The sequence below is a fragment of the Poeciliopsis prolifica genome, unplaced genomic scaffold, assembly GCF_027474105.1.
Source record: "Poeciliopsis prolifica strain line A6 unplaced genomic scaffold, Auburn_PproV2 SCAFFOLD016, whole genome shotgun sequence".
Taxonomy (NCBI): domain Eukaryota; kingdom Metazoa; phylum Chordata; class Actinopteri; order Cyprinodontiformes; family Poeciliidae; genus Poeciliopsis; species Poeciliopsis prolifica.
Window position 1 is genome coordinate 2,731,698 of NW_026562391.1, and position 15,300 is coordinate 2,746,997.

At 40.9% G+C, this 15,300-nt stretch overlaps 1 protein-coding gene across 1 annotated transcript; it reads right to left on the reverse strand.

Moving 5' to 3' along the window:
* Positions 1-225: 225 nt before the first annotated feature.
* kpna7 (karyopherin alpha 7 (importin alpha 8)) lies at positions 226-3,723 on the reverse strand. Its single transcript, XM_055041240.1, has 12 exons — positions 3,643-3,723; positions 3,432-3,569; positions 3,273-3,355; positions 2,383-2,551; positions 2,184-2,283; positions 2,018-2,100; positions 1,788-1,874; positions 1,529-1,705; positions 1,166-1,399; positions 654-836; positions 407-553; positions 226-329 (listed from the first exon to the last, which is right to left on the reverse strand). The coding sequence occupies exons 1-12, from the start codon at positions 3,706-3,708 to the stop codon at positions 309-311; spliced, it is 1,488 nt and encodes a 495-aa protein (XP_054897215.1). The 5' UTR covers positions 3,709-3,723; the 3' UTR covers positions 226-308.
* Between the last annotated feature and the right edge of the window lie 11,577 nt (positions 3,724-15,300).

Here is a 15,300-nt window from a genome sequence, read left to right on the forward strand (position 1 = left end):
GGCCCACACTAACAAAACCATGACCAGAAACTTGTCCTTATGACAGTTTCTCTTTTGCAGTTTTAAGCTGCAGCTGTAACTTGGGTTTTCCTGAACCACTTTGGTTCACAGTACATTCACTGTAATGCAATTCACATCATGTTCAAGTAATCTGGTTGTAACAGGTCATCTTATGGGCATTTACAGAATCAGAGCCACCATCCATGTTGTACACAAGTTTATTTATAATTAGCAAAAATAGTTTCAATTTAAAATTCAAAGTTTTTCTGGACATCAGGAGCCCTAAGTGCAGTCTCAATTGCATCAACCTAGACTTCCTCAACGATGCCCTAAAACAAAAAAAAAAAAATACGTTTTTTAATTGTTAAAGACCAACAGAATTTCCCAGTTTAATATGCAGACTTACATCAGTGAAGCATTTCTCAATGAGGTCATGTGCAGCTTGGTACACCATCTCATTTTCATGGTTCTGCAGCATCTCGAGCCTTTCCAGTCCTCCCAGTTCTTCAATTAACAGACTAAGCTTTTCGGTTTCTCCAAGTTTCTTTGCAGCCTGAAGTTACAGTACAATTAGAACGATAAGACTCATTTCCGGTGAAAAGTTTAAAAACTAAATAAAAAGTTACTTCTGTAATGTAGGCGTTTCTACTTACGATGAACATGTTGTTGACTGCATCCAGTATAATCAGGATGACTTTGGCATCCTTGACCTGCAGCAGGTTGATAATTGCTTCCAGAGCTCCACTTTGCACCAAACACACCACCTGCTCTACAGTGCCCCCATTGGTGAAGTTTGTCACTGCCCAAACTGCTTCCTTCTGAGTCTTGAAGTCTCCCTTCAGTTTAAATTTTAGAGAAATTACAGAAGCAGTCAATCCCATTTGTAAGTTATATGGTTTAGTAAAAGGGTTGGCATAAACCAAGTCTTTGAAACGACAGCCAGCTTAAACAATGGTTCATTTCTACACAGCTTTAATATGGAGTTCTGCTTAAAAATATGAGGTACTGTTCACCACTTACATTGTTTACCAAGTATCAGTAATTTGCCAGCTGGGGTCAGCATTGCTACACAAACAAAACTAAAGTTTTCCAGTTGCCATTTTAAGTGGAACAAATCTGAAATGAATTTTTTCAGACCATTACAGCAATAGTTGTGTAGACTTACATATCTCAGCACTTCAACAAGAGGAGGAAGCAATCCGCAAGTGATGAGCTGCTGGATTTGCTTGGCAGGTCCTGCAGCGATGTTAGACAGAGCCCACGTTGCCTCCTTCTGCACTGTGGGTTTTGGGTGCCTCAGCAACTTCGGTAGAACACCGAGAACGCCAGCATCAATTGTCATCTGGGTATGCAGGTCAGAGCCACTCACTATGTTCCCGACGGCACGCAGAGCTGGAGTCTGCAAGTCAGTCGAGTACCACGGATTGCAGTCAAGTACATTTCCAAAGTTAAGAGTCTGGGGTTAAAGCAGGATCATGTCTTGCGAGTACAAACATTTATAAACATAAAAAAAAAAGTTTCAGTTTACCACAATAAAAAGCTCCTTGTAGTTCATGAGCTCCACCAACCGTGGGACAATGCCAGTTTTCACAACTACATCAATACGATTATTACTGCCGTCTGTGAGGTAAGAGATTGCCCAGCATGCATCAGACAAGATGTTCTTGTCACTGAGATGAAGCAACTGGATCAGACAAGGAAGCATCTGCAGAAAACGCAGGTTGTTAATTCCCTCCCACATTTGGAGAGACTCCACAACTCCAATCCAGACTGGTTTTTAAACACACCTGCTGAACTGCGGACAAAGAGGGACTTGGTTTCTTGTTTCGGCACAAGTTGGACAAGGTCCAAGTTAGATTCCGCAAGTAGCCAACCTGCAGATATGGACAGTTTAAACATTTAGGGTTCTCTCACCAAATATTACAAACCTATGTAATCAATTGTGATTCACACCACGAGTCCAGACAAATTTAACAACAAAAAGTTTCTGTAACCATCCTGCTTAAAAGTGGCTCACTGGTGTGTCTGGGGAAATGCGAGCCAGCAAGGCAGGGATGACGTTGCACTTAATGAGGATATCACGATAAGCTGGACCATCACCTGTAAAGTGTCAAAGTAAAAATAGTTGAACATGTTTTCTGAATTCCTTCAGGAGTCAATGAAGCAAAGCAAAATATTCTGACCTGCAATGTTTCCTAAAGCCCACACAGCCTGCTCACTGATGTGCAACATTGGTGAGGCCAGCAAGTTGATGAAAGCTGGTACAGCACCATGTTGCACCACCTGCAGAACAACATGTTTTGAAGCGGTTTCAGAGGCCCATCATAATCATTGGTTAGCATTTTATTCGTCTTGTGTTGCTTCATGTGGTGGCGTAGACACCTGCTGCGTATGCCAAGAATTTCCAGAGGCGATGTTAGTGAGAGCCCACGCCGCTTCAAATTGCAGAGTCGGCTCGTTGTCCATGGACAAGAAGGACACAAACCGGGATAGCAGACCAGCGTCAACGATCTCCTTGAGCGGAGGATCACTGCCCTTAGAGAGCAGCTTCCTGAGGGAAGAGCAAACAAAGTTCTTGTAACTTTCAAGTTTGACTGCTTAGTCCAACACAGCCCAGCGATTTTCAGATTGAAGCTAGGGGGATGTTTGGTGTATATGATTAATATTGTTCAAGCATGGGATACATGTAGCAGTCACGTGGCTTTAAGACCTAAAGTTTACCAGCAGAATAGTGCATCACATTGACTTCCCCAAAGTCCATCATGGCTCCATGTGTTTGCAAAGGGAAGTGACACATTATACCAACCACGTGCTGAAAATGTGATTCAGCAGACCACACCACTTTCCATTTCTTCATGGTCTAATAATCGCTGGCACCATCAATAGCAAGTCAACAGCACAGGCACGCTATGATCTGTAGCTATCCAATTCCAGATAAATTTAGATGCCATGTACTTCCAACACATGCCAGAACCACAGTTATTTCAAAGCAAGTTTAAAGCTTTAACAGCCCATGTGATCTTTGGTTCACCATTGTTGAGATGTTTGTCTTACAGCTCTAGAGATTCAGGCCTCAAGGGTCAGTGTCCTGCAACTTTTACATGGGTCTATGCTTGAGCACAAAGGAAATGATGCCAAAGAGCACGAGTGGCATACTGAAGAGTCAAGTCAGCCATTTGGCCAGGAACACATCTATAATCTGCAGAACACAAACTATCAAGGTCTGTATTTGAAGACCCACTCCTGGAGGAGTGGGAACACAATCCACCCACCTGGCTGTCTGACATCCTCTGATCTGGGCCTCCCGATCCTCGCTGTTGATGGATCTGACTATCTCCTCGATTCTGAAGCTCAGCTATAGAAACAACGCCGTTAGAAACATTACCGCTGTGGTTTCAGATGTAGTTCAGGCCTCCGTGCAGCCGGCTGACCGTGTCATCGTGTTCAGGTGAGAGGTCCTCCTCGTCGGGGAGAGAAGACAGTTTAATGTTCCTCCTCTTGAGGAAAGTCTCGTCCTTCTGAGCTTTGCGCAGCTCCACGCACTCAGACACCCGTTTCTCTCGGAGTTTCTGCAACAGGTCACACACTTCGATGTATTTAAATTGCCCCCAAAACCCGTGAAGTACATCACTGCTGACTTACTGCCGGGTCTTTCCCCTTGTTTTTAAACTGGGAGACTCGCTTGCTCATGACCTTGGCGGCGGACATGTTGGCGCCAGGAGCGGCGGCCCTCCGTCAGTCCACTGACATCAACGTTTGGAGGCAAGAGGTTATAGCTAGCAGCCCGGCAGGTGAGACCAATTAAGACGGGCTAATTATCATCCACGCGCATCTGGAGGGTATGGTAACCCAAATGTGCCACAATTCAGCGAATATGTCATTAAAATCCAAGTATTAATATGAATAAAACTTAAGTTATGTGCGCTAAATAAATACTATTTCAAATGTATATTAAATACTTAAATACAAATCACACACAAAAAAGTGATTTGATGTTTAGGTTAACTTATCAATCGTTTTCTTTTTGACAAACCATGTGATTCTTTTTATTTTATTTTTTGAATAAAATAGCTTAACAAACTTCGAATTTGAGTTAATGATTCTAAATGTACTATTTACATAATGTACTATTCACATAATGTATTTATTACAGTTGTAGTATTATTACTACATGCAACAACATTTTTCCAAATGTCTATTTAAGCTAATCAATCTAAACACGATGCAATTATTTATTACATTCAATTCACAATATGTAAATGAAAACATGCTTCAGATATTGAAATGACTCCACTAGATATAAAAATGATTCCTGTATTATTCCCCGCTTGTATTATGTGTTGAACTGTAGCATTGTAATATTTTAATTTGTGGTTCAAACTGGATCGTTCAATCATACAAGACTCATTAAGTTGACTGGACAGCCTCAACCCGGAAATGCTTTGGTCCATCCTGACCAACAGATGGCAGCAGAGCATCAGCTTGTGTCTGAAGCTGCTCCACATTTTTGACACCAGAATAAAATATTTAAATCGATCTTGTGAATAAAACTTCAATTATGCTCCACTTAAATCAACAGAAATGTGTTCAAATATAGAAGTGAGTTCAATTCATTCATATCTCTTAAAGAAACAGGTAAGGAAAAAAAACAAACAAACAAACAAACAAAACAATTCACTCTAAGGCAAATGATCCTGAAAACAATGTCCGGTCTTCACATGACCCTGGCAGCATGATGCTGTGGGGATGCTATTCTCCAGCAGGGAAACAGGAAAAAGATTGGAATGTGACCTTCCAACAGGATGGCCTAAACAAGCTGCAAGAGCTTCTGTTTAATAGTTTAAACATGTATTAAAGTGGCCCAGTCAAAGCCCAGATCTAAATCTAACTGAGAATGTGTGGCAAGACCTGAAAATGTATGTTCACATGGCCTCCCTTAAATCTGACTGACATTCAGCTATATTGGAAAAAAGCCCTGGCCAAAAACAAGAAAAAGAAATAAGTCTTATGATCATTTGCTTCCTTCAAGAGATTTAAAACCATCACGAATAATTTGATCAAAATGGCTGAGTCAAAGTCAAGATTTAATGGAAATATGCAAGTTTTACTACATTTCTTGTCCTTTGCCTTGAGGAGACTTTTGTCATGTCAGTGATAATTATTATTATTAGTTCTTTTAATAGCCAAACTGTGTGAATTTTATGAAACGGAAATGAGCCACTAAAGGAAGCAGGTTGATCACATAATCAAATTCATTTTCCCGCTCTGTGGGTTTGCTGTGTGCTGACTCTTCAAGCTGACAGAAAGAAAGCGCTCGCGGTTCCTCTGGGACACACTGAAGGGTGTGAACTGCTTTTGGCTAAAGTGAACAATGTGGATCGGACGGAGGAAATTCCACTGTAGATTCACGGCTTCTCAAAAGTTCCCCACCTACGTGCAACGCCAACACGCAGGGGCTAAAAAGTTATATGAGATCAGGGTTTCCCCCAGAAAACTTGCTAAGCCTGGTGATGATTGGGGTGCCGAGGCGATTGGTCGGCTTTAAATACATAAAGTTTAAACCTCTATTTTAGGAATAAATATGCTCTGCCAATGAAAAGCTCAGAGCAGCAGAGAAGCTTGCAGACCAAAAAAAAAGAAAAATTAAGCATTTATTATTATTATTATTATTATTATTTTGATAAAAACAAAAACAAGCAACACTTAGCCTGGCGGGGTGGGGGCCTAATAAAGCATGATGAGCCACCAGGTTTATAATGCACTGGGGGAAACTCTGATAAAGTGTCTTAATCCAAACATCATTGCCCATTTAATAATAATACATTTTTAAATGCAGTGGATAAACAACAGAGGAAAGCCGTTGTGGTAGATGTAGCAATACCAAGCGACTGCAACATCAGGAAAAAGGAGCACGAGAAACTGGAGAAATACCAGGGCCTCAAGGAAGAACTGGAGAGGGCCTGGAAGGTGAAGACCACAGTGGTGCCTGTGGTCATCGGGGCCCTCGGGGCAGTAACCCCCAAACTGGAGCAGTGGCTACAACAGATCCCAGGAACAACATCAGACATCTCAGTCCAGAAATGTGCAGTCCTTGGCACAGCCAAGATACTGCAGGACCCTCAAGCTCCCAGGCCTCTGGTAGAGGACCCGAGCTCAGAGGATAAGAACCACTCGCGGTGGGTGAGAAGGGAATTTTTTATATGTGTATATATATATATATATATATATATCTTTGTCTCACTCAGGTTATATATGTTATTCATCTCGTAGGAGAACTTGTAGAAGTTCTCCGTATCGTCCACGTTCTCTTCTGTGTTTCCTTGTGGAGCTTTTGCCCTCGTCATCTGCTGGTTTTCTGACCAAAAGGTTAACATCCCCGTCCGGGTTGGTTAATTCTTTCGGAGCATTACTGACACAGTCCCCAACGACTTTGTTCTCGTCTTCAGATGAGAGAGCTACCTCAGCCTGGCGAGGGAGCCAGTAAGACATGGTGGGCCTCCAGGCTTATAATACACTGGGGGAAAACCTGAAGATGTTTGAACTTTTTTTAGTCCACTAAAAATTTCAGTAAATTAAAATGTCGCCTTAAGAGTAAAAATGCTCCTTTTGTTGTCTACTCTACAACTTGTTTCCCCATCCCTATGTTACTAGGACTGAATAAAAAATCTTTGAGTTACTGAAAAATTGGCACCACCAAATATCTTGTGATATGATGGAACTCACAGCAAAATTTGAGGTGTGGGGATATTTGTTTAATCTGGAGAAAAAGGGGGGAGACTGAGAGCATCATCCCAACTAAGGAGCATGAGATTGGCAGCATCATGTGGTGAGGGGTGTTTGGCGGCTAGAGGGACTGGTGCACTTGAAAATGAACTGCATCTTGACGAAGGAACGTTACGCAACATTGATCCTAAATTCCAGCTGACAATTGTCAGAAACCCGCTGGAAGAAAATCCAAAATGCTAAAAACCCAAAATCATACACGGAAATGATGCTAAATGCTAACAATGTGCATTTAAAGAACGTTGAATACATCTTTTATTATTCTGGCATTTAGCAAATAGGTCAGATCATTTTAACTGAGCTTGGAGAATAAAGACACCACAGACAACTGGGAAAATTGTTTTGAATCTTTTTGTGCAATCTCCTTCCAGCTGCATGCGCAGAGGAAACACAGAGCTGTGTGTTAAAGCTCCCACACTTTCTGATTGATTTAGTTTGAAAAACGAACAGTAATATGGACCGGTTGCAGAATTCCTTTAGTATTTGAAACAAATATTGATAAAAAAAACACAATAATCGCATCACATGAAATTGTTTTTTTCCTAAGATTGAATCTTTTCAAAGTACTTACCTTTGAACTGAGTTACATTTATATTTTGAATTTAGAGTCTCTACAAATGATTCATTTGAGCATAGATTTTTTTTTTATTTCTAACCGATCACTAAGGTATTAATAAGTGATTTATAGACAATAAATTATGCACACCTCTCTCTCTTTGATCTTTTCCCTCACCACCACTTCCTCCCCCGCTGTGCTTTTCAGACCAACTTGAGGTGTCCATGGGAAATCATTACTATAGATTATCCTGCAGCACTGCTTCCATAGACACACACACACACACCCCCCACACACACGCACGTGTACAGTGATTCCTTGCCAAGAATTTGTCCTCAGTAATGCACTTTAAACAGATGGGATATTTGAAACATCCCTCTGCTTAGATTAGATGCAGAGAAGTACACTGTGTTTGTGTGTGTGTGTGTGTGTGTGTGTGTGTGTGTGTGTGTGTGTGTGTGTGTGTGTGTGTGTGTGTGTCGACTGAGGAACACGGACAAACTCGCTCTGATTTTACAAGAAGAAACAAAGAAGGACGATGCAGTGTGTGGCAAAGACAAAGGTGGGCCTTGTCTGTCTGCAGGAGTCAGCAGCTCTCAGGTATCAAAGGAGAGAAGCAGAACCACAACAGGATGTGGGCCAGAGTGACAAAAGGAGAACGAGTGAGAGATTTTAATTTGCGCATCGTTTGACTTTTCACGTATCAGAGATGGTGGGAATTTCCACGTGGCATCATCATTGTTGGAAAAAGAAAAATGACATTGATATGAGACATTTTTGGGGATTCTGAGACCAGACATTGTGATTCTTCTCATCCTGACCTCATACATTTCAAACATCTCTTTCTCTCTGACCTTCTGGCTACTTGTTACGGCACCATTTAGCTCTGGCTGGTTAATATTTCATGACGCCGCTCCAATACCGGCCCATCGATAAGCGGGACGACGCTCGCCGCGGGTCCAATCCATCATGCTCAGCGCCGACGAGGCTTCACAGTTGGGTTACGTCTGTGTGTGCTGATAGATCATTTGTTTGTGCTGACAAAGCCGTAGTGGCTTTAGACAAATGGTCTCAACAGCTGGGAGGTCGAAACGAGCCATTCTGCTCGTGCAGTCGGATGGTCAAGAGCAGGAAAATGCACAAAAAGTAATTTACAGCGACGTGGGAAAGTGAAAAAAAAAAGTTCAGCACCTCACAAGGAAATGTTCACTTGTTTCTTTTTGTCAACTGCTTTAAAAGAAAATGATTTCATTACAGTAAAAAAAAACAACATAAAACTGCTTTTTTAGACAAAAAAAAACACATTTTGTTTTATTCATTGGATAAAATCTATGAGCAAAAGATGGGAAAACTTAAGTGCTAAATGTTTTCATAGGTAACTAAAATAAAGGCATGAGAACATGAGCCTGTGTGAATCTAATAATTACTGAGACAAATTAACTTTTCAACAATCTTCTAAATTCATAAATAGGTCTGCAGCACACACACATGAACACGCAGGAGGGATTTGTTGATGGTTGTTTATCCCAGCTAAAAAGAAGAATAAATTGATGATTCTCTCTTAATCTGCAGCCTCAAATTGTCAGGGAGAGATTGTTACTAGTTAGTGCTAAAACACAATATTTGGGTTTAAGGCTTTTAGACTCGGAATGTCACGGCTTTTAGAGAAATAAAAAAAAAATAATTAAAACACGATTCCGTGGACGTTTAGGCAACTCCGTTCTTGGTGACTGGACCGAAAATGTCTGTCCGGCAAGCGCATCAGCAGAAAGTAGATATCTGACTGCGAAACAATCAGGCATGTGTCAGCATTAAACTCTGGGCCAAGAGCAAAAAAAATCTCCTGTTAAATACGTTTTCCAGACTCTGATGACTCCTGATGGCGAGGGCGCCGATGTGTGGCCGTGACCTGGAGCCAAACTGCAGCTGTGAAGGCTATAAAAGAGAACGCCAGGTTTCCCGTGCATTGTCCTTGAGCTTGTCCGGCTCATCAGCATGCAAACGTGAAGCCTCTTTTCATCTACCTGTGTCCCTGCAAAGCAGCGGTGCTACTTCAGCACGTGGGTGGCGCGCAGTAAAACGCTGGAGCAGTTTATAGACAAACCGTGGCTCCGGAGTGAGAAACTCAATTTTTTTTTCTTTCTTTTCACTCTCACACGCCTGGCTTTAATGGCATTTTCAACACGTGTTGCAAAAGTATTAATGCTCATCCAACCTTTTTCACATTGTGTCAAATGTCAGAGGTTTTTATGTGAGAGATTGTCGAACGTACTTTATTCTAAACGCAGCTTGGGAGCCATTTGTGGTTCTTCATTGTGGTTTTCAACAAAATATTCTCAAAATACAGTTTAAATAACAAAAAGCCCATCAAATATTTCCCTTTTATTAACCATGTTTTTGTTTTAATTTAAATGATGCAGTGAGTAAACCCCCAATTCCATATTTTTGTTCAAAAGCTTATAGCAAAAATTAAATGAATCAACATTATTATGTTTTGAGTCAAAAGTGACATACAGATTACTTTCTAAACACTATTAGTCTATGTCATCATTTTATTAAAATTTCACTTAAGCAGATAAAAATATAAAAAAAATGCCACACATAAAAAACGTATCTGTTCTGGCTTGATGGAGCTAGCTTAGCATGATGCGTCATCTACCCAGAATGCATTGCAGCATAAACTATATGGTGTGTGACAATATTTTATTTCCATTTATGAAAACTAGAAAAACTTACAGTATTTTTGCAACAGAAATAAATCTGTTTCACAAACCTCTAAGGACTTCATTCACACTGACGTTATATTACACACCAATCAAATCTGTTGTAATGATTAAGAAACTTCTTGACTCAGAAGTCTCCTGTGGGTTGCAGAACGTTAGAAAGTTTAAGGGCTATGAATACTTTTGCAAGACATCAGAATGCAGAGAATTCAACGTCAAAAAGCAAAACGTAAATTCCTGCTCGGCTTGGTTGACGTCTGAACCTTCGGCAACATTCAGGCCTCGAAGCGGCTGAGCGTATTTATCTGACTGTGAATCAGCCAGATTCTCGAAACAAGAAAGGGAATCAAAGTGGTGGGAGAACCGGGCGAGGGAGAGAGGGGCTGCAAAGATGCAGGGCTGGGAATTTCAAAGGTGTTCAGACAAATCTGAAGCTCGGACAACAGCCAAGAGCCCACATGGGCTCTACAAAAGAGGCGGAGAGAGGGTAAGAGCGGAGGACACAGTCGACAAAAACATCCTTCATTCTTGACCGTGTGCACAAAAAAAAAAAAGAAAGAAAAAACGCGCCAGCTGGCAGGCAGACAAGCAGAGCGGGGGGTTTCTCGGGGGTCCAGACAGAACACTAGAGGGCGAGTTGATGCTGGTGTGGGGGAGCGTGAGGCAGGTATCAGGTGTATCTGAGCAGAGAGGCCCCCAACACGGGCTTCTTCTGTTCAGCCGGCTCCCTGGCCTGGACAAAGGCTGGATCTCTGGAGCTTCGCCGGCCCACAGACAGACCAGGTAATATTAGAAGGACTTAATGGCTCCAAGACAAAGGAAAGATGATTAAAAGAAGATTGCAACATGGGAAAATGTTGGCCTAAAACCACAGTTTTCTAACGTCCTGAGCTGTTGTCGTCAACTGGGACATTTTTCCCACCAGGAGTCCTTATTCCCCCAAAAACATATGAGCCAGCAGGAATGTAGCCAGGTAATAAATAAATAATAAATAAAACTGATTATTCCCCAATATACTAAAGTAAAAAAGTGACTATAAGCTCCAAGCAAGTCACATTTTTAACACTTTTATTTCTCATGCAAAATATTGCAATGGGGGTTTTTTTGTACAAAAATGTTTATGTTGGCGACAAACCATTCCCCAAAAATGAGTCGTTGGCTTAATAAACCTATGGCGTTGAGCGTTACCCCATTTAATGTGACGTCAGCTCAACCTTTGCAGGCTTAACAGCTTCAGCTCTGCTGGAAAAACAAGTTGTTGACGTGAATCAGTCTGAAAAGGATTGTAAAGGTTTCCCCCAAAACTTTTATCACTCAGAGCCTGATATTGTGTGTGAAAGATTCAAATGTGATCAAAAAGCAAAAACAGACTAAATGTGTGGAGTCAAATATTTTTTTTCTAAATTTGGTAAAATTTTAACAAAGTAAAAAAAAGAAAATGTGCTATGCCAAATTGAAAAAAGTGAATTCTGTAAAAATCAGTTATTATTATTATTATTATTATTATTAGTCAAACAATCAGCCTGCAGAATATGCTACGTTTTAAAATGCATTTCAAACACATTAGATATCCAGAGAAATTTCAAGTGCTACAGTAAAAAAAGAAAAAGAAAAAAGAGAAAAGAAATAATATGCAGATCAGGGTTTCAGCCAATATAGCTGGCATATTTATCTCCACCTCACTCAGCCTTGTGCAAATACTTTAAATACTCACTGATCTCAAAATATTTGGGGTGGAGAAAGGTTGAACACAGTTCAGTCAGCTACTTTTCTGAGCGCGTGTCCCTGACAGAGACGAGAGTTTGTTCATGAAACCGATCCGTGCTGCAGAGCCGCCGCGTCTGTGCGCAACAACACAACAACATCATTAACATCTGGGGAAGAAAAGACAATTTAGGGAGACGCAGCCACAGAAACATGAAGCCGAATCCAAACAAGAATTATCATACTTAAGTGACACGAGGATATGTTTGTGACGGCGTTTGCTCGCAAACTGCTGCCATTTGCTTTACATTGTTGATTTGGCGTTTTACCACAGATGGAACATTCTAAAGATTAACAGCAAAACCTTTTCGTAACTTTTTTATGCAAAACAAATTTACAGTTTTGTTTAAGTTTGGACTTGGACTGGGCCATTCTACCACATGAATGTTTAAAGTTGTCCACAACCATCTTTTGCAGATTCTGAACATGTTTGTTGTTTTTTTTTTTTTTCTAGAACTGTCTTGCTTTCAAATTCATTCACCTTTTCATTAACTTTTTAGTACTTTGTTTATTTAGAAATAATGCACACAAACGTGTTTTGCTTTTGTTTGTCATGCTAATTAAGGTCCAAACAAGGACTGAGTTTGCAAATTAGCATGTGGCTAATAAACCTTCATACAAAACAACAGCTGGTTGTTTTTTTTTTTTTTTTTTTTTTTACCATGTAACACAATTCACAGTGCTGTCCTTGATTAAATACACTTAAACTGAAAATTTTCAAATATGTTGTAAAAGTATTGTGAACACACCTATAAATTTTGTCCAAATCTTGTCCTAAGTTTTAAGAAATTCAAACTACAAAGTACCTAAAGGCCAGAGGATTCATGACCTATCAAGTATCGGTATTGGCATTGCAGATACTCTGCATTACTCTTTATACCAGATCGATGCTGAAATATGAAATATCGCACACCAAATACAAATGCACACCATACTGTTTATATTTTTGCGAATAAGAAATCTGTAAACCAAGTATTTATTATCACCTTTCCATTTTGCAGTGATGTACCATTTCATATTTGTGGGGTCACATGAAATCCCGATATAAAAGATTGAAGGCCAACAGTTGCAGAGTCAGTCAACATGTTAGCAATGGGCTGCAGTCCACACCACTGAAATCTGGTTTCGCATCTCCGTCTTTCCCAGGATTTCAGAATATGCTCTACTTTTGCAGAGAAGAGCTTCGACACTCATACGTGTTAAAGCTATGTGGTGCATATAGGCGTTTGCAGTAAAATTCTTCCAAGGTTTTTGAAAAATCTTGCTGTGGTGGCTGGTCAGCAAAATGAGCAACAAATCGGCTGTTATTTCAGAAGTAACGTATATATTATATTTGGGAACGGGGATGTGAGGAGCCAGAGTAGCAGGTGAGGACACAGAGCGACTCAAAAAGTCGAGACATCAAAGCGCGGTGCAAGAGAGAAACAGCTGGTCAGTGTGTCTGTCTGTCTGTGTACATGAACACACCTTCAAAGGGGACCCTGGATGTGCTGGACCATCTGACTTTAAGCACCAATATGGGAGACACACACACAAACACACACTCTCTCCCTCTCTCTCTCTCTCTCTTTCTTGCACAAGCCCACCTGTCATTGAGTCTCGACGTGTGCCTGCATGAGTTCCTTCTGAGTGATTAAAACGCACAAAGTCGCTCAGAGATAAATCACGAACGCGCTGTGGATGCTCAGAGGGCCGAGCGTGTGCTGACTCGCCCAGGGCTCAGTGCGGCAGATCAGCCGGGATTCCTGTCGTTCTGCAGGAGAAATGGGATCTTAAAAGAGGAGACCAATTATTGCCTTTCAGATACATGTTTACGCCAACTTTCAACAACTTGAAAATTGCCGTGCAACTCCCGTAGTGCGTCACATTGTTGCGGAGAACATCATTCAAATTCTACTACTACTGCTGCTTTATCTCGTTGAGGTGTGTTGGCCTTCACCTGAACCAGGTTGAGGGCTGCAGTTTGATTACACCAAGGCAACGCCTTCTCTTTTCATCTTCAGCCATTCGGTTGAAGAGTTTCAAATCATTTTCCTACCGACCCGTCCTCTCCTGAGTGAAATTAAAGCTGCAGTGTATAACTTTTATAAATATATTTATTTTACATATTTGCTAAAACTGTCATTATGTTGTGACAATACTGTATAGAGATAATCTGTAGAAAATATATTTCCTCTGCCTTCTCCCAGTGCTATCTAGTGCTAATCAGGACATTTGGAGCTGACTCTAATAATTATGACAGTAGGTCAAAGTGGAACACCATTAACAATAAGTCCCTGTTGTATTTGCTGAATGAGAGACGCCTGTAGGCGTTTACAAATGTGATCTTGATTATCAGCAAATTGCTTTGAGTCCTAATATCTCCGTAATTCTGATATTCTTGGACTGTTTTCTGAAATACACACAATGCATGCGAGTGAGCGGAAGAGGAAGGATTTTGTCTCCTGTGGTCGTTCCTCGTACTACTTCCCTTCTTTTAAGGCCTAACATTAGCACTTGAAGTTCATTCAATTTGTTTGCTAAAAATGTCCTTCTACCCATTATGAATGATAAAAGGAATAGTTTAAATTCCCTCTTTCTCTGTGCTTCTTCTCCACATTCATGACGCCTCCCTGTCAGCTTATCTGGAGATTCAAGGTTTAGAGGTATTTGAAATTTTGTGGATTTTAGAAATGTAGGACGATTTTAAAAACTTGAGAGACCGCACGCGCGCCGATGAAAAATTACAAGTGTAAAAGGTTCGATCGGTTTGTGTGTGGTGTCCAGCCGCACGGCAGGAGCAACACACACCCCACACGAACCGATTTCACTCAGGAGCATTCAGATGTCAGCAAAATTTACACCAGATGGCAAAAATAACCAAATAAATAACCAAACAAAGCAAAATATATATATTTTTTTTGTTTAAAATATGACAACTCTTGTATGGGAAATTAAGCATGAAGCGATACAAACACAACCCTAAGTTCTCTTCAAACGACTTCTCCGTTTCAAACTGTATGGACATTTTTAGCCCTTTTGAAATTAAAACTTTGATTTCTTTTCAGATGTACAATTTCTTAAAAAGGGCATTGTTTGGATACTTCCGGGTGTGCAGCAAGATGCTGCAGATCTTCTATAAGTCTGTTGTAGAGAGTGTCATCTGTTGGAGCAGCAGCATCAGATCCAGGGACCTAAAAAGGCTCAACAACTCGATTCAAAAGGCTGGTTCTGTTCTGGGGACGACTGTGGATCCCCTGGAGATGATGATGCCAAGAAGAATCCAAAATAAAGCCAAGAAGATTATGGACAACCCTGACCATCCTGTTCATGAAACTGTCTTTGGTTGGTGAGACGGCCACACACGTGGTAGCCGCACGACTACGTAGGAAGGGCATCAGCCAATGAAACACGGCCCCCTGTGGTAAGGTCCATTCAAGCACACTGACACTTCTCCACGTACTGTGTCATCTCTCCGTGCCGCAATTCCTCAGG